The 25,528-nt window shown below is 36.4% G+C and overlaps 3 protein-coding genes and 1 long non-coding RNA gene across 9 annotated transcripts in view; 1 reads left to right on the top strand and 3 right to left on the bottom strand.

Moving 5' to 3' along the window:
* The window catches only part of AsnRS (asparagine--tRNA ligase), a 70,188-nt gene extending 69,061 nt beyond the window's left edge, over positions 1-1,127 (bottom strand). The window contains exon 1 of the mRNA XM_066300427.1: positions 1,118-1,127. The gene's annotated coding sequence lies outside the window, so the exon portion shown is untranslated. The remainder of the gene's footprint in view (positions 1-1,117) is intronic.
* The window catches only part of scalloped (TEA domain transcription factor 1 homolog scalloped), a 59,687-nt gene extending 43,423 nt beyond the window's left edge, over positions 1-16,264 (top strand). For 2 of the 4 annotated variants that reach the window (XM_066300437.1, XM_066300436.1), the window contains 9 exons: positions 2,006-2,124; positions 2,242-2,380; positions 6,057-6,187; positions 8,863-9,006; positions 9,958-9,998; positions 10,054-10,234; positions 10,284-10,516; positions 12,049-12,283; positions 12,530-16,264. In XM_066300437.1, coding sequence (XP_066156534.1) covers positions 2,254-2,380; positions 6,057-6,187; positions 8,863-9,006; positions 9,958-9,998; positions 10,054-10,234; positions 10,284-10,516; positions 12,049-12,283; positions 12,530-12,643 — 1,206 coding nt within the window. In that variant the 5' untranslated portion in view covers positions 2,006-2,124; positions 2,242-2,253 and the 3' untranslated portion in view covers positions 12,644-16,264. Of the gene's footprint in view, positions 1-1,249; positions 1,547-2,005; positions 2,125-2,241; positions 2,381-6,056; positions 6,188-8,862; positions 9,007-9,957; positions 9,999-10,053; positions 10,235-10,283; positions 10,517-12,048; positions 12,284-12,529 lie in introns of those variants that run through there. The other 2 variants (XM_066300438.1, XM_066300439.1) reach the window with 2 other exon arrangements.
* Positions 16,265-17,016: 752 nt separating this feature from the next.
* LOC136348976 (uncharacterized) lies at positions 17,017-17,726 on the bottom strand. Its single transcript, XR_010733752.1, has 2 exons — positions 17,450-17,726; positions 17,017-17,276 (listed from the first exon to the last, which is right to left on the bottom strand). It is a non-coding gene; the product is annotated as an uncharacterized lncRNA (long non-coding RNA).
* Positions 17,727-18,046: 320 nt separating this feature from the next.
* LOC136348967 (RUN and FYVE domain-containing protein 2) lies at positions 18,047-24,869 on the bottom strand. 3 transcript variants are annotated; one of them, XM_066300170.1, is made up of 12 exons: positions 24,574-24,869; positions 22,192-22,370; positions 22,034-22,143; positions 21,772-21,979; positions 21,558-21,718; positions 21,355-21,507; positions 20,698-20,842; positions 20,428-20,568; positions 19,506-19,603; positions 18,687-18,903; positions 18,407-18,631; positions 18,047-18,356 (listed from the first exon to the last, which is right to left on the bottom strand). In XM_066300170.1, exons 1-12 carry the CDS (start codon positions 24,716-24,718, stop codon positions 18,213-18,215), a joined length of 1,926 nt encoding a protein of 641 aa, XP_066156267.1. In that variant the 5' UTR covers positions 24,719-24,869; the 3' UTR covers positions 18,047-18,212. The 3 variants fall into 3 exon arrangements, with proteins under 3 accessions (XP_066156267.1, XP_066156266.1, XP_066156268.1); XM_066300169.1 differs by lacking the exon at positions 24,574-24,869 and adding an exon at positions 22,442-24,471; XM_066300171.1 differs by lacking the exons at positions 18,047-18,356; positions 18,407-18,631; positions 18,687-18,903; positions 24,574-24,869 and adding an exon at positions 22,442-23,798 and having other exon boundaries at positions 19,071-20,337.
* Positions 24,870-25,528: the final 659 nt, after the last annotated feature.

The following is a 25,528-nucleotide window of genomic DNA, read 5'->3' as shown; positions in this document are numbered from 1 at the left end:
AATAGCTGTTTTTTAGATCTAATCCGAAGTCCGTGAGTAACTGACGCAAAAGGTTGATGAAAACAATATTCATCAATATCCCCGCACTTCTTGAAACAATGGCCTGAAGATGACTTGACATTTCTTCCCATTGTGTAATTTTAAGTCGTCACTAATGTAACTCCCAACATGAAATCTCAATGATCCTACGTTCTAAGGTGAGCCAAAGGGACAAAGACAGATAACAAGGCATACCGAATGAGTTTTGGTTAGGTCTAACATTTCAATGTACACATTCTCACACATCGCAGTTACGTTGATAGAAAGTCATCATGTCGGGTTGAGTGCCACCTTGAGCAAAACCTCAATCGAAATATAAATATTTAAAATGGCCGCTAGGAGCAATGCCACTTTTATTGGTTTGTGCAATAATTAAAATTTGAGCTACAATGGAGAGTACAACAATAACTCTGCGGACAATGTCAAATTGGTCTCTGAGGAATATCCTTGATGTTGGAGAGTAAAAAAAATTGTGTTCACTAATAATCCCAATACATTTTCCAAAAATTTCCTAAACGTGATCTGCCAAATAGACCCTTCTTCCCACCTTGTGGCTTTAAGCCGTCGCAAGTGTCTATCAATGTAACACGTCAATGACTCAACCAAACGTCGGTTTTTATTAGGTCTAACATTTCATAAGTGGCATCTCGTAGACGGGGACTACATACGTATGAAGTCACAATAGCGCGTTGCCCGTCATTTTGACTGCGACGGCTACGACGTCATTCGAGTTAATGAACAGTCAATATGGCCACGGGCGGGCTGTCACTATATTGTCAACGTTATTTTGCTTATTTGTATAATTGAAATGGTACTCGGAGAGACGTCACTGTCTATACGCAGAAACAAAATACCTTGACAATTGCTGTGCATGCCATTGCTCTTATCAGCAACCATTTTGAATTCCATTAGTTTCTGTTTTACTTCTAAAGCACTTGAATAAATAAAGATTCATATTATTTAACAATGTTTGCAAAACCGTTAATTAAATTTTCTATATTTACATCGTGTTTGTGTTTAGATTACTCCCGCAATAATGAATCATTCACATTTCAATTAAAGCGAAGGTTCTAATTAGCCAAATCAAACCAATAATAAAATTACTGAAACGATGTAATCATCGGCTATTATATCATGTATTAACCGACAGGAATGTTTGTTTTCGGTATGCTGGAGTTAATCAGTTATTGTGCAAATATGCCGCAAACTTCAATAACACCCTGGCGGGGTCAAATTGAAAGCTCACCACGGATGCTTCGTGGTTCATATTGTTAATCAGTCAAAGATGTTCCAACGTTGCAGCTTGGATGTGCGGTCTTGACTACTTTGACGATATTGGTGCAAAACGAACAGATATACTCGCATTATTAATTGTTATTAACTCAGCACACAATAGATAATGAATTTTTCGATCGATGGCTGGTAGAGCAAGAAAGTTTCGTCTTCGTTGCAAAATTGTGCGGGGAACAGGCAACAAGAGCGGGCTTCATAAAGCCTTTTACGTAAGGTAAGAAATTAAATTCCTGGAACATGTAATAAGTTAATATCAACAGGAGTTGCGCCACGCCGACGGATTCGGGAGCAACCTGAGCGGCAAGCCTTTCGAGCCATCGTAAATAAGTTTATTAACCATTTTTGATCGAAACCGCCATAACTTTGCTGTCGTTAAGGTTTCTCTTGAAGTATACAATACAGAAATTGGAGAAAAGATATTTATAGTTAGTGTCAAGGTTCTAGCTACGATAAAATGGCGGATGTTATTTTAGTAACAACGGCAAAAGACGCGCATTCACCATATTTACCAGGTTTTTCAACTAAACATTCGATTCAAATCGGATGTTCTTACGCGAGACTCTGAAGGTTTTGGGGGCGATAAAAGGGCGAAAGTTCCTGCACGAGCACGCATTTGCCAAATCGTCCAGTTTTTTTTTCTGATTATTATTTTACTGTTATTTTTCAATTCCAGGCAGCGTGGTGACTCCCGGCAGCACCATTACCTCCCCGTGGACGCCGGTGGCGGGCCCGCCGGCCGACTCTAATGGCGGGCCGGATTCCAAGAATCTGGACGTGGGAGACCTCAGCGATGTAAGTACACTTTTAGCCAAAAAGCAATCTAGAAATCCGAAACGCAATTGTAAATATTCACCCCAGGGACAATGGAAACGTCGCGTTAAATGTTGTCCTGATTTATCGTAATTATAGGATGAAAAGGAGATGGCGGCCGCCGACGCCGAGGGCGTCTGGAGTCCGGATATCGAACAAAGCTTCCAAGAAGCCCTGGCCATCTACCCCCCGTGCGGACGACGGAAAATTATTCTATCCGATGAAGGAAAAATGTACGGTGAGTAACAGATTTGCCGTTCAGTCATCACTTGACAATTATAGGAAATTAACTCTCGTCCTAATAAATAACAATGAAAACCCTACCGATTCGACCTTTTTATTGATAGTTTTCAATTTCTCTCATCGATCACCACCTATTTGCCACAGACCAAGTTTAAACTATTCATGCAATCGATAAAGTCCTATCACAGGACATTATGAAGTAATTTCCATTTGGAAACGTGCAATTTAATAATCGTTATTGTGAATACGGTTTTTTACTTGTGATTCTTAAAAAAGTATTAACACGTCAACAATTTTACATCTTTCTCTCTAATGTTGCCGCTCCATTTAATAGCCGTTTGGCCCCTCTTTCTTCTCTTACTTCACGTCAATTTCCGCCCGAAGGTTTAAAAGTCTTGATTCATACTCCTGCAGTCCTGCGGTAGCAAAGTGGTACCTGTACGTTGCATGTAACACGCGCTAGTTTAATACTCGTATATGTTTATCTGTGTTTACGTCATTAAAGCGCCGCTTAGGCAATAATTAAATAGATCCATTTTAACGGTAGTTTACGTATCTTTTTACTTTTCTACATGGGGAAATGTGTCACCCGCCACTGCGACTCGTAGGTATTTTCTGCGTGGAGCAGTGGCTTTAGGGCTTGAAAAAATTATCCAAAATTCATTAAAAAATTTTTAGGTTTTCACCTCTTCTTAGGCTGCTTGCAGCGCACGGTTTTCATGCCCGTAAAATTTATTTTGTGGTTTATTTTCCTTGACCTAATTGAGGCTGCATCAAGGAGTGCCTCAAGCATGAAACAATTTATTTTTTAGTTCATTTTCTGAATAAATTCTTCAACTTTTCTTTTTTTCTATCGTGTAAAAGTTGTTTTTTAATTGCTTTTCTCTTCCTTTGTTAGGCTAGTAAGCGTTTTCTTCAAAGGGTTAAATTATTAGTCCTCGCCTCAGTATAAACCAGATATTTACTAATGAACAACGAAAAAACCTAAATTGTAGAAACGTGCAAAAAACGCCCTAAAAGCGTGTCCTTGAGAAAGGTTCGGAACGAGATATTTTTTCCGTAAAAAAAAAAATTATACTTTTTTTTTGTTATAAAAAATGTGTCAGTAACTCGCGAGGTTGCAGGGAAAAAACTATGTAAATCAATATCCCCGTACTTCTTAAAAGGATCACGTGACAATGTATTAGAGTTCCCCTTCCATTGTGTTGTTGTAAATCTTTGCTTGCACAACTCTCAGCATTATGTTTTGTTCAGATATTGTTGTAAAATGAGCCAAAGATAAACAATCAGACATACGCATTTCAATTTTTGATAGTTTTTTATTTATGTCAGAAAAAATTTATATTAAAATAGTATGAGCCACACTCATGACTTTGTTTAACTTAGTAGTTCGAAGGTTTTTTTTTTCAACAGAAAGAGAGTGGTCTTCTGCTCAATAAAAGCCAGAGACGTAGACGTGGGCTCTTAAAATGCTACAATTAATCCGAGTTGTATCGTTCTTCCCCAAGCACTAGTTTAGCGGCCTAAACGTTCTTCAACCAGATATGTTTGATGTTTTATGAAATGAAACCCCAGAGGGATTCACGTATGTTTTAAAACCGATATTCGAATTCCGAGTGTTAATTTTGTGGCCGGCTCCTTTAAAAATCGAAACAAAATATATTTTGCGTAAATAACTTTCCATAGGGAGTTTAACAGCTTCAAAGGTATTCTTCAACGTGATAAAGTCCTTTGTCTTGTGTCTAATATCCCAGAGGCGTGGGAATCCGTCGTAAATCGATAAATGGATATGAGTTTTGTCATACTTCTCTTTGAAAAACCACAACATGAAAAGTATTGGCGCCCTGCCAATGACTTAATGTAGGTTAGTAGCTTTCTAGTTCTTTTACTGGATTAATTTCATTTTCGCACTCAGCAAATTCCCAAGACGAATTAATCGTTTATGTGGAGAACGTAAGTCCTTAAATTAATTCCTTGATTGGTTCAAGATCTTCGCTGAGGTGCAAAAATTACCTATTTATTCATCTTTGAAGAAAAACTACTGTCTTAAAACTCCCTTGGGTGGACGCTTAAGGTGGACGTTCTTTGGGACGCTTCGAGTCCACACGGTTATTCCAAAACTGTTTAATTTTCTTCTAATGGGAATTACGTTCGTCCCTTTGTGAGGCATTTAGCTGTTGAATTCAAAGCTCAACCTTTATCACAGCTGTCCAGAGGCGGGTCTCGTATCATTTGCCTCCATCATGGCAAACCAATTCCAGACAAACTGACGATAAATAAACAAAAGCAATTCTGGAAAGTCCGGCCCCGAAGAAAAATGGACCCATTCTATTACCGTACAACGTCCACGTAACTTGTGTTCATTTTATGTGGTCAGCGCAAAATAAACCGAAAACAACCTCAATTCCGGGATATGTATTTGAAAACAAAAGCACGGCAAGGGATGTCACGCTCCGCTCCCCCGGCTGAAGGGGGGCGGCGCAGCCCCAAACTATGCCAAGAATGTGCAATTAGTGAGAGAGCGAGGGGCGCTCGGTCGCCACCGCCGCCGGCGAAGAAAATATAAAGTAGGGTAGATTTCGCCATTACGCTGCCGCGTTATTAGAAGATGAAGATATCAGGGATTGGGACCACCTCAGTTGACTAATGGGAAGGGCCTCTTAAGAGATAATGGCAAAATACAGTAGCAGGTAAAGAGCCTTAAAGCACACCTGACTAAAGAAGTCCAACAGCATTAATCGTCCTGAGGATGTAAAAATAACTCTCTAAAACATTAGGAATTTTCAAGAAATAATATCCTCTATTACCACACGTGAAGAAAGGTTGCTTACAACCATTTTGACCGAACGAAAAATTCAAAATTCCTTAAAATTACATCGTTCAGTGAAGTGCGTAGGCATTTCTATGTAGCTACCACAAATATCACTTGAATTAGCTCCCAACATATTTCCAATAAAATTTTAACAATACGCAATTATCCCTAATTGACCTACGCGCTATAATTAAAATTGAAATATTGCGAACAATACAGCCTTTGTTGATGGTATATTAAATTATTGATACAATTGTTCTGCAGGTATCGTTTAATTGAAATGCTTGCAATCTAATTACCTCTGTTTATTAGTTGTCTATGATGGTCCCCACGTGCCCCTACAGATAAATCCAAATCAAATATTCACATAATCACAATAACATCTTTGAGTTTATAGATACATAGGGTAGTTTGTATTTTTATTGTATTTTTTCCCATTTTTGCGCAAATTGTCACCGGACTGATCCTGCTAAGGCCTGTTCAGTTCTGGATTTTATAATATAGGCTTGTGCAAGATTAAATTACACAATTCCTACGTTTGTCCTTTCGCCAAGCCCTCATTAGTGTTCCATGGGTTTGTTTACAATTGCTGACATACGAGCAAACATTGCTTGAAATTTTTACCTGACTCACGCCATTAAGTACCTTCTAAGTACCTTGCATTATTAACTTTAATGTTTCCATTCGCTGGCAGGGATCACGTATTTAACGGTCATGTGTAGACGAACCTAATGAACTTGGACAGACTTAGTACTTACTAGGAAGTGTTTTTTTTTGCGTAAATTTCGCCTCTATGTGGGCAACTAACAGTACTAACTTGATAATGATAATTTGCGATAAACAGTTGCGTATATTTTAGGTCGAAACGAACTTATAGCCCGATATATTAAACTGCGGACTGGAAAGACGAGAACAAGAAAACAAGTCAGCTCGCACATACAAGTATTAGCGAGGCGGAAGCTACGGGAAATCCAGGCTAAGCTTAAAGTTGTAAGTATTTATGTAGCGGCAATTACTGTGTTTATTCGATTAAATCTTTAAGTAAAACTCTAAGTTTTATAGTCATCCGAGGCAAACGTATCTAAATCGCATTAAGGCCTAGCTAAATGACTGATACGAGACAAAAACCTGTTGTTCTTTGTTGTTAATGCCCGTAATTAGTCGCTGACGGGCTCGAGGAGATAAAAACCAGTGATGCAATGGCTTGCAGATACGGCATTAAAGGGGACTAAGTCGTTTCCATCAATGTAAATACAAGTGGTTTTGTGGCGATTGTTTAACTGTAGATTTTTTCTAAGCTATTGCCATCCTGAAAGTCGTTGGTCCTTATAATGTATCATTATCTCGACATTCGAAAACGTTCGAAAACTTTCTCAAGAAGGAATCTGCATATAGTAACCAAATTTCAAATAAATCACCTTTAACAAGTTAAAAGTGATAATTCAATCGTTCAACGACGCAGTTGTTAACTATAAACAAGTTCCCGATTCACAGATGTAGAAAATTTAAGTAAAATTCTAATTTCCATCAATTTTCCAATACCCTTCGGTGCAAGCACCTGAGATTGTTCTACGAAATTGATTGGTTATCACTGTGCGACATGTGGAATTTGTCAAGCAGCGTTGCAAGTGAGCCGATTATATGCAACCCGACATACCCGAAACAATTTTGGATGGCGCTTCAACAACAATGGGAAGGCAGTGTAGGGATCTTTAATTATTTTTTTGTCATTGAGCTTCGTGACATTTTGCAAGTCTCAAGTAAGTAGCCCTACTTACTTGACTTAAGTCTGGTCTATTAGACACAACAACACGCGCAGGTCTATATTTGCTCTTATTCAAAAGATTCGCTCTCTTTTCCATGCAGTCTGTAATTTAGTACTTTGTAATTCATCAATTTTTTAAATTGTTGTGGAGCAGAGGGGAATCAAATTAAAAGTTTGAAATTTTGAGGTTAAATACTTAAGTAAGTTCGAATGTGGTTCCTCAGATGAAATGAGCCGTTCCTTTTTGTTTGTAGTTGTTCGAGGGATGCCTCTTTTTCTGTTTGTTTGCACTTCTTTTGAATTTAAAAAAAGATGAAATTTTAAAGTTAAGTAGTCACGAGTTTAATGTTTAAATGCGATAAATAACGTGTGTTTCTCTGTCCCTACTCAAAGCATACGCCTCGTTTTCCTCTTATGTGGATCGTAGCTCATTTACTTTGAATTAAATGATTTAAAGAATACAGATCAGGGGGGAATAAGATTACAAATTTATACTTTTGAAATTGAAGAGTATAAAATCTGGTCTGTTACACACAATATCCAGCGCATGTCTATATGTAAGTACTTATTCAGTAGGTAATACTCTTTTCCTACGTTCTTTATAATTTATTTAAATGTTCAGATCAAAATTGAATAAAACAAAAAAATTGAATTTTAAAGTTGAAGTAGTCTCAGGCCTAGTCTTTGACTGAAAAAAGCCGCCTGTGTCTATGGCGTCACTAGTCGCGAAAAGTAAATAAATACGAATGACAACTAATCGACCTGTCAAATTTGTTAACATCGTACGTCAATATGTTAAGTTATGAGATAAAGAATTAGAGAAAAAACTTTGTGTGGGCAAATATACGCTCCTTTTAGTTTAAAAAATACTTTTGAATACCTTTCGAACATCCTATAATAACAATCAATAACAAATAACGATCTTCAGCAGGGCGCCTATCTATTTGTAAGCTGAAATTCGCTATGCATTAGGTGTTCGTTTATCGAACGGCGCGCTTCATACTATGCATCTATCTTTTTCTAGCGCGTGTTTTTAAACAAAGACACGAGTAGTAACAAAATCGGTGATACTGATAAACGTGTAAATTCGATATTACTTGGAAGTTTTTTCATGCAAAAAATTTAGTTTTATACAGACTCTATTGAACCTGGTTCAACAGATATAGCTCTTGTTTTATGTGCTTTTTAGGAGTCTAAAAAGTCTGTACTGCTCTTTTCCAACCGTTTACCACACGTTACAATAATGGAGGGCGTTCTGGTACAAGTATCCGAATCCGACATAACTTTATTTGTGTTAAAAATGAGTATTTATGGTTGTTTTTTTGACATTTATGCTCACATTAATTGTTGCCAACGGTGCAGATCTAATTAATAATCTGTGAGAGGATTGGCCATAGAAATATGGCAATATGTAGGTGTCTTGCTTCGGAGCATAGTCTAAAATGTCAATATGGCCGCAACGAATAAAATGCCTGACTTATATTTCTAGAATTCCCAATTTGATATGATTTCGACAATTTTCCGAAAAGACATTAAATACCTACAATCGTTGTTCACTATCTCCAAGCAATTCATTAAAAACCGATCAAACACGTTTATTATTGCTTTCCCATTAACCTAATCTGCAGGTTTAATAATAGTTATAATTGCACGCTCTGTTTCATTCATATTTCTATTATGAAGTGACAAATTAAAAGGCAATAAATGCGCTTGAAAGTTACTTCAGAACAATTCGAAATTGATTGCCATTTTCAGCTTAAGTACCTTCACCTTTAATGTAGTTTCTGTTGTGCCACTATCATTACTGGTTGCAGCGGTAAAGTGGCCGTATAACAATGTTTTAATTTCTCGCATTATTTTATGCCATTTGGGCCTAACAATGATGGCTTTGATTTGGTAGGACCATGCGGTCAAGGAGAAGACTCTTCAAACCATGTCAAACATGTCTAGTGCGCAGATAGTCTCGGCTACTGCAATGCACAGCAAGTCGGCTGGGCTTCCCCTAGGGTTAAACACACACCCCATGCCGTTCCACGGAGGGGCGGTAAGTTGCCTGTGAATATGGGGGTGAATATCGTTTCTCTGCTCGCAATATAAGGCTGGTCAAACGCCGATATTCACATGAGGAAAGCCTCAGAATTGTGTTTGCTATTGCCCTGCTACTGTCGCTTGTGTTCGACTGTTGAGGCCTGGATACCAATAAATCTTGTCGTTTTGTTGCTGCAAAGAGCTTTGGAGTAAATCAAAATTTCAGTTCTATGTATTGTAGTTTCAGAAACATAATTCAACTGTCAAATGTCCAAAAACACCTTGCAGCTCTGATTTATAGATTCAATCCTCGAAGTCTACTCGTGTCAAAAAATGGCAACAGGGCGCTATCGTTTTGTTTCAAAATTTGCGTGTCTGCATATGGCTTGAAGCTAGTTTCCAAAGTGTGCTCAATGTTGCCAAATTGCGGAAATGTTTTGTAGGTTTTTGAATATTATTATATTTCAAAGCTACATTCAAACTGAAGAAAAATTGAACATTTATTTATCGTTTGTATTCAAAAAGCGCCAATCGCAATTAAGATAATTAATACGGAAAGTTGCAACAAGCCTTAATTCATACTAAAATGAATAACGTTATGAAAGATTGAGTTCCACATGAACGGGCCCGATTTACTCCCATTCCGAAGGTTTTATGTGTGTTTTTAATTATCATGGGCGGATTAATAAATAGTAAAACTCGGTATAGTTGGGCCGACTTGAAAACATTATTTGTTGTTATCTGGGGTTGGAACAGGCCGAATAGTTTAAATAGCTTATCGCATAATAACAACCAGGGCTCTCGCCTATACGCTTACTTGCTGTGTGTTGCAAATTAATGTCAAAAGTGAACATTTGTGGAAACCCACACTTGTCCCACTTAACCTTATGGTTGTGCCGTTTTAAAATGAACTGAGCTGGGCAACATCAGTCGAGTTAAATAATATAATTTTTGTTGTCCTTTTCAGCAATTCTGGCAGCCTGGTTTGCAGCCCGGAACCTCGCAAGAGTAAGATTATTCTTTTGTAATAAACGATAAGATTATTTAAAAATGTCCTTTTTAGTGTTAAGCCATTTGGGCAGGCAGCTTATCCTGGGAAACCAGCCACAGCCGTCTCAGCAGCCGATGTTGGGGCTCTGCAGACGGCTCCTCCGCCGGTTTGGGAGGGACGGGCAATCGCCACCCATAAGCTCAGGCTGGTGGAATTCTCAGGATTCATGGAGTCTCAAAATAGAGAGGAGGCAGTAAGTTTCTATCATCTTAGAGAAACAATTATAATTTGTTATTTTTTAGTACCCCAAACACTTGTTCGTCCACATAGGAGGGCCGGCGCTCTCCTACACCGATCCCCTCCTCGAAGCCGTGGATGTACGACAAATCTATGACAAATTCCCGGAGAAAAAAGGCGGCCTTAAAGAACTGTACGACAAGGGACCACAGAACGCATTCTTTTTGGTCAAATTTTGGGCAGACCTTAATTCCAACATCCAGGACGAGGCGGGGGCATTCTATGGAGTGACTAGTTCGTAAGTATTCGTCTAGTATTGTTGAGTATCCTGTCCTCAATATATCAAATTTGGATGTCTTAAGTGTAACGAAACGATCGAATTTTTTTATTCTTTTCTGGTGAAATAGAAAGAATATTAAATTTTCTAGCTACCGCGTACTCAGTCCAACGTAACACACGAAGATAGTAGACACAAAAAGAAATACTAACACATATGTACGTGTGTTAGGAAAAACAAATGAATAATACACACAGCGCAGTGAACTACTTTGATTACAAGAATTATATCAAAATGCTTTGATATAGTAAATACAACTATATGCTAATCCAAGTTATTATAGTCTTGGCTTGCCATTGAATGCAGAAATGTGTTTTTGTCTATATAAATAGAGGACAGTGGACAGGCTAAATTCGGCAAATTAATGTGGTTAGAAATTCAACAGTAAAATTTTGTTAGGAATGTACTAAATTTCTAACCCCACCATTTCACTCAAACCAACAGTTTAGAAGGACTGGATGGAGCAAATAATTGCCGGCATTCCACCAAAATTGGTGATGCTTTTTGATCGATGGATCGCCAGGTATTAATACTGTTATTACGTCATTTTGATGTCAGAGATGCGTCAGCGCAATCGGCGCACATATAAGACAACAGAAGTCCCGATGACGTCATTTCCTCAAATTTCGCAGCCATGAGTTAATACTTAATTTACCAAAAAGAGGGGAGAAGACCACCGAATATTTTACCTTTACCTATTCCAGCTGTCTTTAACTCGACTTTATAGCTTCAATGGCAATACTGTAATACAAGTGTCATTACTGTGTTATGGTTATTTTTCTCTATTACTGTGAATTTGTAATTCTGAAGCGCCCGGAGTTATAAGGTCATCTCAAATGTTGTTGGTCTATGCTTTATTGCATGCTTGTTTTATGTGAAAAAAGAGTGTTAGCACCACCCATCTGGATTTACCTTTTCTATTTTGTGCATTATCGAATTGAGGGCCGTTTTGTCCGATTTAGCCTTGCTTTATGCTTGAAAACCTTTGCCGACGACCTATCGCTCTTATGTGTTACGTACCCTTTGACGTTTTTCTCAATGTTATAATCATATATATCATATATATATATATATATATAATTTTTGGTTTAAAACCTTTGTTGATGCCTTCGTCACAAAATTTATTAAATCTATTGAATAATTTCGCTCCTTGTAAGTATGGAAAGAAGTGATGGGTCAGTTTTTGGGTTTGTGGAGGACTTTTTACTCGATTTCTTCTTAAGCACAAAGATATAGCCAGAAATTCATCAAAAAAAAGTTCCTAACAAAAGTTCCAATAACAAAGTATGATAAACAATGCTAATAATATAAAGTTTCATAACAAAAAGTTCCCTCCAAAAACAATGGCAACAAAATACAGTTCTTCCCTCTGTAAAACTAAGCGCGGCTGTTATGGTTGGACTCCACTCCTTAAATATATTTATTAGTATTGCCAAATTGTGCGAATTATCTTCATATATGTGTACTTTTAAGCAACAGTTGTTGATTTTCAGGTACGAAAGCAATGAAAACATGACTATCACGTGTTCGACAAAGGTGTGTTCGTTCGGCAAACAAGTAGTGGAGAAAGTGGAAACAGAATATGCGCGGTATGAGAATGGCAGATTCGTTTACCGGATACACAGAAGTCCCATGTGCGAGTACATGATCAATTTCATTCACAAATTGAAACACTTGCCCGAGAAATATATGATGAACAGCGTCTTGGAGAATTTCACAATTCTTCAGGTAAGAAGACCGTTAATTATTATTGTTGGCTTCAGTGGCTATATTCTATGGACCATTTCTGTGGATTTACTTTACGGCGGTTGTAAGCCGCGCCCTTAATTTGAAGTAACGAATGAGAACGCAAAAAAAATTTGAGGCATAGTTTTGACTTTTGACGTTACTGTTCAATCACGTTTACTTAAGACTATAGCTGGGTTATGGGAATGTATATGTCACCTCTCACATACTTTATGGGTTTGGTTTCAGGTGGTAAGCAACAGAGATACTCAAGAAACCCTCCTCTGCACGGCATACGTGTTCGAGGTGGCGACAGGCGAACACGGGGCGCAGCACCACATTTACCGATTGGTGAAGGACTAGCGCGTGCGCCGGACCGTATTCGTAACCTTTCACTTCAGTGCCTACACACTTACAATATTAGTATTAATGTCGGTTACTTGTAGCGAGTTTTAGCTAAGGAATTTTCGAGATTTTTGCCATGTGTGTCTCCCTCGAAAGTACTTTCCTGTGGGGGGTATAAAAGTCTGTTTAAAACTTATTTCGTTCCTGTAAAGTCGGCTCCACACATCCGGGATTTGGCGAGCTTCAAATAGCGAGTATTCAGCATTAAGCAAATGCTAACTGGTGTGGATGAATTGCTATTAGTAAATATTTGTTGCTCAGGGTATCAATCGCCATTTTCCGATTGAAGTCAGTAAAATATGCCGAATCAAGAAGGCCAATGCAATTAATGGAAAATAGTTCTTCAAATAGCGATTATTCAGGATTTACCAAGCCCCGCGTGTGTGTATCCGGAATCTATATTTTTCGTGGCTGTTGCAATAACAGAAATTATATTCGGTCCATCGTAGAAGCAAAGGAAAATTATTTATTTTTTACTTTTAAGTATTATACGTACTAGTTCATACACGAAATTTGTTTACGTACGTCTCTGAACTTTAAACTACTTGTACCCCTGCAATAATTTTCGTACACTTGAAATTTGATTTCCAGCTGCTCATGCCGTACAATTTACTTACAATAGTCTTCGAGACGAGGAAATCAGATTTCAGTAATATTAGGCAAAGAATTTATCTAGGTTTAATGAGGTAAATTAAGAGTTTGCTATTTGTGATGATAATTTTTAACATTTTATATTGTGTATAAAATACTGATAGGGTAATCGAAGGAGTTGAAATACGCAGTATTTTCAAATTCTAAATATTTATGGAAAGCGGTTGCTTCCTGGTTTAAGGTTCAGTTATCCAGAGAGTTTTGATGTCAACGGTTTAGTTTAGAGCGAGGGCGACATTCGGTGATGAAGATGACGAGTACATCTTTGATGACAATTTTCAGAATTATTTTTGTCATTTTCAATCGAAGTTATCTTTAATTAGCAAATTTGCGGCGTGGATCAAATATTTAGTCCAAGAACAAAATGGTGTCACTAACACTTCTTTACAGTGTAAATAAACACAGAGAATTTAACTTTTAGTCCCTGAGGTTGGTGCAGAATTAACAAAATATGGTTTTTATCACATTTAACACTAACCAACACTTTGATTTACGTCGCAGTCGAATTGTAGTACGTTCTGAAGAGTTAACATAAGTACATAAAAATCACTCGGTCATACCATGTCTCATGGCACTTGCGAAAATGTCACAACACTGCTATCACGTAGAGCAGCCAGGCACTAGTTTTCTTATTTTTAATAAATTATTTCATTAGCATATACCCCTCTTTGAAAGTGTATATGTCAACATTATTTCAAATGCAGAGGTGGCTGTATACTGCATATGATGCGGAATGATGCCAGGGATAAAATAAACAAAACCCCGCTGGAAAGTCATGAGATGTGAGTGTGAATAAGTGAAACTGGAAAAGTAAGAAGAATATTTCAAGTCTAAACGTGAGATTTGAAGCTAAAAAGCGTATCACTTGTGTGCAATTCGGTTTCAAAATACTATAACCACCTTATAAAAATGTCATTGATGACACTTGAGGACAACAACGCTGTTCTTATGGTATGGTTCAAGCACCCGTCGGACTTAGCTGCATCGATTTTTGAACCGTGCTGTACAACTAGACCTAAAACAATTAAGCATCAGAGTGGTTCACAAACAAAAGTTGCTACATAAAATGACAATTTAGTTTCCGTAGGGTTCTTTAGACTAGTCGTACGTTGAGAGCGTTTTCATAGTAATACACACATAAAGTTTTGCAGCGTTCTATACGGCCGAGGACTGATTTTCCACATTTTCTTAAAAAATATATAGGAATGAGAAGAGTTAATTGGTATTAATGTCTGGAACCACCTGAGGATAATAATGAGTTATGATGTAAAGAGAAAGAAACCAATGAAAAAAAATGTTTTCAATTTATTTTGATCAATTTTACACTTTGCGTTAATTTCAGCAAATCATATACAATTTGACAATACCGTTTATAGTACATTAAAAATCTCCAAAAATAAGAAACCATTAAAAACCATAGTTGAATAATTCCGCTATTTTGATTTATTATTTATTATACTGTGACGAGAAAGAAAACAGGAGTATTCCTTAAACAATTATTTTAGTCTCGAATTACATTCGTGAAAAGTTTGCACTAACAGTTATTTTGTGTCACAAATACAGTAAAATTGGTCTCACCTTGGATTAAAAAGATATTCAAACCTTTGGTACACATATACTAAATATTTAATTTATTTGTTGGTCTATATTGATCCACGCTATGCAAACGCAGTAAATATACAACAACTTTTTAGTGTTCACGTCCAATACCTCCCGAATATTTAACGTCTCTCGCCGATTATAATTTTCGTGCAATTAGGAAAATATACACTCTCTAATTTGAAATTCAGGTGGCAATGTATTGATCTCTTAGAAATGAAATTATTAAAAGTTTTTTTTTGTAATGTACCTAATGTTGAGCGATTTTTGGTAGCTTATTAAATGTATCGCGTAAGTTACTGATAGGACAATTTTCGTGGTTTATTTTCACCCGTTAGCCTGACACATGTTATAAAGGAAATCTTCAGAAATGAGTACAAGCTGAGCGGGCACCATTTTATTAAAATCTTGCTGCTATTTCTTACAAAAACTATAAACAATTGATTAGATCAATGGTCAGTAAATTAACGAAGTTTATTACTGTCACACCAGATTGCAACAGCAAGAGCAAAAGAGCAGGACACAGTAGTGAAGTTTATACGTTTTGATGAAAGATTTTAATTTTGATTTGCCCGTAGCTTGTCTTCATTTTACGAAGCCTATGTATCTGTTTATCTTCTATGAAGATAAATCACTATTACATTGTTTTTATCGTATTAGATCCAATAAAATTTCGTTGGCTTCTCCAAGATTGAAACTAACATTCGGGCAGCTAGAATGACCATCAAAATTAAATTTATAAGACTCTCTATAAACAATAAGTAAAATTAAAGATTCTATTTTATATCGACTCAAAGTTGTGTCAGAATGTAAATATGCGAAATTTGTAAATAGTACTATATTTCTATAAATCAGAGTATGGCTTATTTTCGTTTCGAACTCTTTATACACTTAGTGATGGTAAACGTACGATTTAAGTTAGGCAGGGTAACTCAGTTTTATTGTTTTTATTTATTGTGACAAAATCCGAAGTATGGAGTATTTTATTTACACTTTATTATTCATATGCAAAGTTCTTTTTTAAATTTAGTAGCATAGAAAATCCCAATTTATTTTTCCTTTCGGAAGTATAAGAGTATTCATCTAGAAAAAATGTAGATATTATTGTTCATATGCAAAGTTCTTTCTTAAATTTCGTAGTATAGAAAATCCCGATTTATTTTACTTTTGAATCGTGTGCTGTCATTACGTAACGTGGAGTTTTAATTCATATCTATAAATGCCATATCAGAAAGTATATAAAATTTTGCTCTGTATGTTGTACAGTATTTTAAAGATCCTGTTTATAATTTGTATGGAAATTATGAAAATAAAGTATAAAATAGTGAATCACTTGTTTACTTCATTAAAAAGCAGTAAATCAATTTATTGGCAAGTTAACCTTGTAGGTATTTTCCATAGGAACTACTAAACACCGAAATATGGAAAATTAATGCTCGTTGAAATCTGACTATACAAATTTAATTTAATTTTTAAGCATAAAATTGTTATCTACGCTACTGGTTCGTTAAAAACAATACCGTATGCATATGCACAATATTCATCTTTTGAAAATTTCTTCTAGAACTAGCAAAAGCTAAATATACCTCCTCGCATTTCTGTATTCTTGATACAAAACGTTAAATTTCGTATACAAATACAGTAAATTGATTTGTTCAAAAACTGTCTGGAGCCAAGTATACCTCCTTGACTTTCTGCGTTCCTAATACCAAATGTTAAATTTCAATATAATTTTGCTCTATGTGCATGAACAATATTGGTTTGTCGAAAGGCCGGTTCAAGAACTATCAGGAGCTAAATATACCTTCCCGCATTTCTGCATTCCTTATGTGAAATATTAAATTTTGAGTAAAATACTCTAAAAATACCACCATAATCGAGAATGAACATTTTTGAGATGAAAAATCAAAATTAACGAAAATGCATAATTTGTAGATAGGTCCTAGAAAGTTTTGCATTTCGCAGCAATTAAAACAACAACTGTTTTACATTCTTTATTTAATGGCAGTAAACGCGTCCCACTATACAAATATATGTCGGAATAGAAGGGTAAGTTAAACCATATTTAGGAAGCCAAAACATACTTGAATAATGTTTTTTATATTAAAAGGAACGACAATGACACTTTAAACACTAATTGGTATAAAGTCACTAATCTAGATTCCTAGAACAATCGTAAAAAACTGGTGATTCGGGGCCAGCTCGCTGTATCACTGCCTTTTTCTTCACTTTTTTCCTAGGGCATCAGTCCCTCCCAGGCTATCCTTTATAATCTCTTCCCTGGCCCTGTTCCACCCTACCCGACCGTATTTCACACGCCGGGTTTGATCTTCATCCAAACCTAAACAAATTAGTCAGCCGCCCATAAACTCATATTAAACTGATTCTTGAAGACTTTTCACCGACCCTAAACTATTAACAGGTCCTTTTTTCTTAACTATTTATTATAAACACGTTAAGGCTTCGACATATGTTACGATAACAATAATAATAAGCGATTACATTTAAACTTACAAAAAGTGCGTCTGAATGCCGTCGATTATGATGTGGATATTCTGCCAGAGAGGACGCGTACATTGTACTTTTTACACTGATTAAGGGCGTCAGCTATATCTCATGCGAAGTAAATTACTGTTACACATAGGTAGATTTCTTCTATCACGTCAAAATCAGTGTAGCTACTTACGTCGAGATGACGCCACAAAAAAAATAGAAATTTTCTAAAATACTAAAACATTTTCTAGGACCATTAAACGCGCCTTTATTATTTCTTTGTAGAGTAAAGTTAATTCCGAATCTTAAAGATAAAAGTTGTTGATCAAATTAAGTACGGCATGATTGCTTTTTAATAGAAATCATTGTTACTTTAAAATTGCTACCTTTACTACTAACTGAAAGAAGCAGTTACTACAAATTTACAATTAAAGAAAAATTTCTTTAATCTCGGTATTCTGTAAGAAAAGGTGTGTATATTGTATATTTTATAACAACGATTTTCCACAGTATTGCTATTGCACTAGCTACATCACACAATATGTTTGTTGATGATACGTATTAATAACGTAAGCTCCCATCGTTCTTTCAGAGTCACAAAATAATAAACTCTTTGAGTAACATACAAATTAATATATTATCATTTTCATAATGTATAAGTCACTGGATTTAGACTTTTTTATACATTTAAGTTTACAAAATTACGAAACTATTCACAATATTATTTAATTTCAACATGTGTTTCCTTCAAGGCAGACAACACTGTCTTGAGTGAGTACTCAGATTAGGGCTGCTTACCGCTTCCATATTTTCCAGCTATCACTATGCATTCATTACAAACCCGTACAGGTTTTGCGGAGGACGGAAGAGACATGGAATTATCAGAACAAGAATTGCAGAAAATGTCACCGCAGTTACGACAATGATGCTAAAATCTTTCGTTATTCTAGGAGAAAAACAAAGTTAATTTATATCTACTTTTCTGCGAGTTAGACTAAATTCCTTCTTGCAGGATTTGCAGTGGGTGGCAGTGCTGTCGCACGCCCACGTTCCATCCAATTTTGTCTTGTTCACCTCTTCTTTCAATTCAGAAATTTGCAGTTTACTATCCCGTATTTTCCCTCCAAGCTCCTCTAACGTGCGCTCTTGTTCCAAGCAATTATCTTTCAAGGTATAATACTCCTCTTGTAGACTTGCGTATTTCTATAACAAACACAAACCCACATCTTTTGTTAATCTTCAATAATTGAATTAATACATCTGCAATGATCTTCAATTGGCCATTTTCATGTTGAAGTTTCGAAATCCTCTCCCGATCTTGCTGCATGATGTCCTGCAGAGAAATCCTCCATTCACGCTCAACTTTCAGGTCTTCTTCTACAGTGTTGGAATGTTCTTCAACCTCCGCCGCTTGCAGGTGAAGGTCTCGCTTCACCTGCTCCATGGACAACCTCGTTGCTTCGCAGTCTTTTAATCTTAAATTTCGTATTAAGTGTGAAATAAAATGTTAAAAAGCGGAAATAAATAAGCTTCTAAAGAATGGTTAGATGCATAAGAAACTACTGGCAAACCAACAACTAGTAGCAACTAAAGTATATAAAAAAAATTGTGTGTTGTGTGAGGAGTTTAATAAAAGTATCTCTGGAATTATGAATATCGTTTATTAAGCGTATGTCTTGACGCTTGAGTTCAGCCGCATGTCGCTGCAAAACATCACCAAATTGGATCACATAATACAAGAATATAATACAATGCCAAAATACGTCGCATTCGTCGAAAATATTACCTAAATACTCTATGGACTATAAGAAGTATAATTCTCTAATATCACTATTGAAATTTATCATCTAACATATAGCTGCCGTAGTGAAGGTTTGCCAACAGATCTTTATCAGTAACGTTGGAATTAGTCTACTATAAAATATTTCTTTGGCTTATGATTATGGAATAAATTATGACACTTAGAAGCTACGCACAGCTCTCGAAAGGCAGCTCTCACCTGTGCGTTAAAGCAGTAAATATGTACAAAAGCTGCCGCTCGAGGGTAATTAATATACGACTAAAAAAATGTACCTACTTAGCCTCGAGAGAATGTACAGTGTCTGTCAAAGTTTGTGCCTTAGCCTCTAGCCTGCCTACTAACTCAGTTTTATGATTTAAAGACGCCTCACAGTCCTGAAATAAGCCAATTCTCAGTGTCACATAACAACAAAACAGGAGATGGTGATAAATCCCTGAAATTGCGAACAATTCTGAACGTTTGGCAATATGGATGGCATCACTCAATTGGGAGCCGTGATTATTTTAAAAGAAAAGACTGCGGACATGTTGCCATTTTTTGGTATATTGGAAAAATCAAAGATACTGTTGAAATTATGGACTTCTTGAATAGAGAGCGTTCCATTTCCCGTTATTTAAAAGGTTTTCCTTAAAACATAAACGCATAAATGCACAAACAACAAGAACATCAACAAAACCGCCAAGGTGAAAAACAATAAAAACACTATTGCCAAGCACAATACTTTCTAGGCGGCAACTTTCTCTTCAGACTCTAAATCGAGCTTCACAAAGGAATCTGTTGAGTCTGAAGACAATCTAGCCTCATTGGCATCGTTGGGCAGAGTTTTATTTTCATCTTTTTCTTCGATAATTTCGTTATTTTTATTCTCACCTTTGATTTTGTCTTTTTCAATAGTGTTTTTAGAGCTTTCGGGTGTTTTAGGAAGGTTTTCCTTGTCGAATTTTGGGACGACACGCCTTTCGGCCGATCGCTTATCCAGCGACCGTTTGTCGTCTTTGAGCAAGTGATTGTACTTTTCGAGATTATTGAGAATTTTCCCGATTTGGCCCGCCTTGGCCTGAAGACGGCTGACCATTTCGCCTTTTTGAGTCAGCTCCATTTCGCATTCCTATAATTTTCCAAATTACTTTTAAGTGACGAAAAATATGCTCGAGATTATGAAATGGTTCTGGAGAGTATTAGTACGGGGCAAACTTACCTGTAATTTCTTGTACATTTCCAAATTGATTAACTTGATATCATCCAATTGTCGTCGTAATGAAACAATCGTGTCTTGTTTCTCGTGAATATCTTTTTCAAGCAGTTTCATTGCAACCTCCATTTCGGCCTTCAAACATGTCTGTAAAAGTCCAAGTAAAATTATGAAAGTTAAAAATATTTATAGTATTTTTCCAATCATTTTTAATACACATTTAACTGAAACCCTTAACCTTTATATCTTATAAAAAAAACTCTACAAAGCACTCACCTGGATCTCTAGCTCATGGTCAGCTTCTTGTCTCAACTTCCTCTCTTCCTCAAGCCTCTGTTTCAACTCCTCCACCTCCCCAGTCGCCGTCTTCTCACTAACATTGGCAGGTATCATATTTACTCCGCTCAAACTCATGGAATACCTACATGATCACAAACTTAACTATGTTTACCAAACCACAACAGGCTCAAGATCACTAAACAAAAGGTTGCCTTATTGAGTCAAGGGTGTTGTGACATCACGGAGAGTGAAAAATTCAAAAATTCATTTATATTCCCCACTCATCGAAAGGGGGGATATATTTTATTAAATTAAGGTCAATCTCTTATTTCTATGTTTCATCATAGCTGCAAACATTAATGAGAGATTTACTTCATCCTTAGGGTATTTACTAGTGCTGGAACTATAAACAAGATGCCGCATTTTGAAGGAAATTGTTAACACTCGGTCGACAGAACAATTAATCAACCCGAATCTGAACTAACTGAATTAATAAAATTTAAAAATGCCGTGCATCTTTCTCTATTTTTAACGAAACTAGAATTCTTAACAATGCAAAAGCCGCTCGTTAGTCCCAGGGACGCAACGCAAGTCCGTGGTTTTCTCTCCAATAAGAAAGACTCTCCCTGTTTAATGCTCTTCCAATAAACTCACCCCGCAGGATCTTTGCCGCATTCCTCTCTCAGTTGCCTGTTATCCTCATACAAAGCCATGAGGTTATTCTTGGCAATGGCTAAATCCTCCTTCATTAAAGCGTTAGTTGTAGTTAAACCTTCTACTTTGGCTTGCAGATTTGCAACAGTAGCGCTGCAAATGTGACTATTAAAAGTACGAATTTAGATAAATAAAAGACATACTTTAAGTGTCTGTTGAGTTCCTCAATATAGTTTTTTTGGTCCAGTACAGTCACCATGTTGTCACCCTGTTCGTCGTTGCTGGAATCGTTGGAGATGTGATTGGAGGATCGGAGATAAAGAGAAAAATCTATTACTCCTTGGGGACAATCTAAGTCCTCTTCCTGGGATGTTTGAAAGTTTCACAACTGAGTTTCTTGGGAGCTGAATAACAAACCTTGACGCATAAATTGCAATCGACAACGTTGAGGCCCACTAAAAGCCCGATTATGATAATGGCTTCATCACTTAACATGAGGGCATCAGGCTCAAAATACTCCACCAAAGTCTCGTCCTTGTAGTCAATTAAAACCTTTAGATAATCAGCTAATTTTTTTTGCATTAGAGCTAAGCGAAGCCAAGCACGGGCTCGACCCATCTGAGTCCTATAAAACACCACAATTTTTCACTATTGTTTAAACCATGAATACCTAACATACCTTACTGTAGGTAAATCCCTAACACTGGCAGTTATATCTTGCGCCTCAGGTGCATATTTTTCAACCATTTGCAAAATATCCCATAACTCTTTTTTTGGTCCCAAGAGACCCTGGAAAAGAGCATTTGTAGATTCTTTCATACAATCTTTGTCGGTTACCTTCTTTGGCTTGAGACCATGCCGCAGTACATGTTCTAGTACGATAAAGAAATGCTGCAAAGGCATGTGATCAGAATCGAGCATTCGCCCATATTTTAAAGACTGCTCAATTAGCTCTTTCACGACTAACTTACTGATGTTTACCAAGTTGCTTCGCTCTATTACCGCTGGATCTCGGCCTGAAATAAAAATGTTGCTGACAAAATTTACTTACTAATGGAACAACGCAGAAATGTAGACTACACTCTACCGAAAAGAGGCACAGGTTCCGGACTAGGAGGCGATAAGACTTTGTGAATGGATTCCTGCATATTAAATTCAACATCCTGCAATTCTTTGAGGCACAGCCACTCGCCATCCACGGAAACGCGGAAATTGCAAAGGTAAATGGTGTCTTGGGCACCGGCCATTTCCGGTTCCACAGCAACGGCCGCGCTTCCATTGTCTGGCAGTTCTTGAACCTTCATGTCGTAAAGTAGTCTCTAATTCACTAAGTTTAAGATAGAAATGAATTGGAAGAAATGACAATGTTTTGCTGCAACAACTACAATCATTCTCATATTGATTTTCGCGAGGTTTCACAGCGCGGGTGCACCGCGCATCTACGCGCTGTATTTACCTTCGGTTGCCTGCAGTTTTAATCAATAACTCAACTGGTTTTTTCCTGCAGCTCTGTTTCTGTAGAAAATACCTATTGTCATTCGTCAGTACTAAAGGTACATAATTGCAATTGTTCGCGCCGTACAGACCTGTAGCTTATTCAATAGGAACAAAATTTTCTACTAGTTTTTGATATATGAAGCTACAGCCTACACAAGCACTGTTGGTAGAGGACTGATAAGATTCTTGTAGACCAAAATGACTTAATAATACATGCTTGGAAAATATCTCGAAATACATTAGAAATATTTTGGAATATATATCTGTTTACCTTACAATCATTGACTTCGCATCACATAAATTCAGTGTTTTGAACCCTTAGAAAGTTAATTTTTTGGAAATAAGTCTTGTATAATAGGGTGAGCATATTGAAGCCCTTCCTAGAAGCATATGCAAATCTCCCTACATGAGAGAAACAGGTAGATTGCAAATCTACTAAAGACTGCCTAGGGTGTATCTGTTCAGTTTCATATAGTCTGTGTAATCTTGGTTTTAAAACATGGGGTGGGAAAGAGCAGGATTTTTGATATGCAGAGGAAGGTTACCAGTTTTCAATGATGATTATACACCAGAGTTTAAAAATTTGAGATTACTGACTGTTCCATTATTGGTTATTTTTGAACGTCTGTTGTTTGCAAGGAGAAGGTTTTAGAAATCAGAATAAAATGTAGAGATTATATAGCATATGGGAGGATTGGATTCCAGTTTACTTGCGTATATGGAGTTACCATGATGGTGCTGGCTACTGGGGGACTATACAGTACCGACCAAAGTACCTTTTAATCATATATTAAATTTTTCTCAAATAACCTACTTATTTATAGCAAGCTTTTTGATAAAATAAATCTTAATCAGGTTAATAAATTTTCGTTTGAAATGAACTTAAATCGGTATTTCACCCAGTACTAAGGGGATTTCCTCAAATCGCTTGTTTGCACATATAATGCAAGAAACCTTGCAGGTGCACAGAGGTGAGTTTTGCCCTTCTGTGGGTCGAAAAGATATTACAGTGCTGAATGAGGCTGTGTCAAGGAAAACTGGTAAATTTAGTACTTAAAATAAGAAATAGAATATTGTCAAACTACTGCCGGGAAGCGCAAAACAAAGCAATGTATGTTCGAAAATGAGATGAGATATACCAATAGTGAGCATTACTTTATACCTTTAGATATTTTTCACACTGGTTGCATATGTAGTCTTTGTCAAATTTCAATGGCAAATGAATAAAAATTACTACTCAATAATGTAATTGGTAGTGTGTACAATTTCGAGAAATAAAGAAAAATTATTGGAAATATTGTAAAGTGTGAAAATCATCAATAAGCATAAGTGGAGCTATATAGTAATTGACGGCTGAAGAGTTTGGAGAAAGTTGCTAAAAAAGGAAGAACCTAAATGTAGTAGATGATAGGTTAAAAAGACTTGAAGAAGGCATAATAGTGGAAATATCATTGGAGAATTTTCTACACTTGATATGAATGTTGTAAAAGACTTGGTGCAGAAGTGGAGGCTTTAAAAATGAGGACATATTCAATGTTAATCTAACATTTTCTGGTGGTCTCATAAGGTTTGTTATAAGCCAATATTACATTTTTTTAAAATTAATTATTATTAATATTTATTACTACCATGAACTATATAAATATCATTTTAAACTTCTCATTTAAATGCAACTAATATACTAGTTGATTCCTTAGTGACAAAAATTATATTTTTTGTTACCTTTAGGTTTTTGTTTGCTCTTCGCAGGTCTTCCTACCAAAAGGGAGGGCCAATGAAGTTCTGAAGATACTGATGGGCTACGAGAAAAGAGTGACACCCTACCCGAAGCGGGGGTCGTTGGCGAACCTTCCCTACTAGCAGCCATTACTATGGAACTATTGTCTAATTTCTGTTAATTGTTCATTAAATCACATTAAAAGATTGTTAATAATTATTATAAAAAAGAACACATATTGTAAAAAAATTAAGAAAATAAAACAAATTCAGCTGATTTGTGTTTACTTATGCGACTTTGACAACAGAGAAGGTGAAACAAGTTCAAAATAACATAACAATTTTTGTCTTTTTCTCTCGTGTGACCAAACAGGATGTCAACATAATCGATTAAATCTGTGTCGCCATCTTACGAATTTCTCCGTATTAATGGAAATATATAGGCGTTTGTGTACAAAAATTGCTCAAAGTACACTTTTAGAGCAAACGAACTGGAAGCTTGAAAACTATCGATATAACTATCGATGCTTATATCGTTAAAATTTAGTATTATTTTAGGAAATTATTAAAATAGTTTTTCCAAGAAATAAATGAAATTTCTAATAAAATTCAATAGTGTATCTCCCTCCTAATCACATTTCCTTATTTTTTCAGGTACTAAGTGTTTCAAATTCTTTTAAGTACAGTAGAATATATCCATAAGTCTTGAAAATGCAACACATTTTATTACTTATTTTTTACGTTATATCGAATACAATAAGCTTAGTTGCGTACTTTAATTAACAGATTAACGTAACTGAAACTATTTTTGTGATGAGGTGCCGCAACCCCTCGATCAAAATGTGGGTAATAAAAGGGCGGTCCCTCCCTTAACCATCGCCGCTGACGAACCCTATTCGTCAAGGGGCGGGCGTCCCTAAAGACGCTTGCGTCTAGTCTCATCCCCTAAACAGCAGTCAAA

Source organism: Euwallacea fornicatus, chromosome 36 (genome assembly GCF_040115645.1).
Source record: "Euwallacea fornicatus isolate EFF26 chromosome 36, ASM4011564v1, whole genome shotgun sequence".
Lineage (NCBI taxonomy): Eukaryota > Metazoa > Arthropoda > Insecta > Coleoptera > Curculionidae > Euwallacea > Euwallacea fornicatus.
The sequence above is the reverse complement of the archived record's forward strand: the minus strand, read 5'-3'. Positions and strand labels throughout refer to the sequence as shown.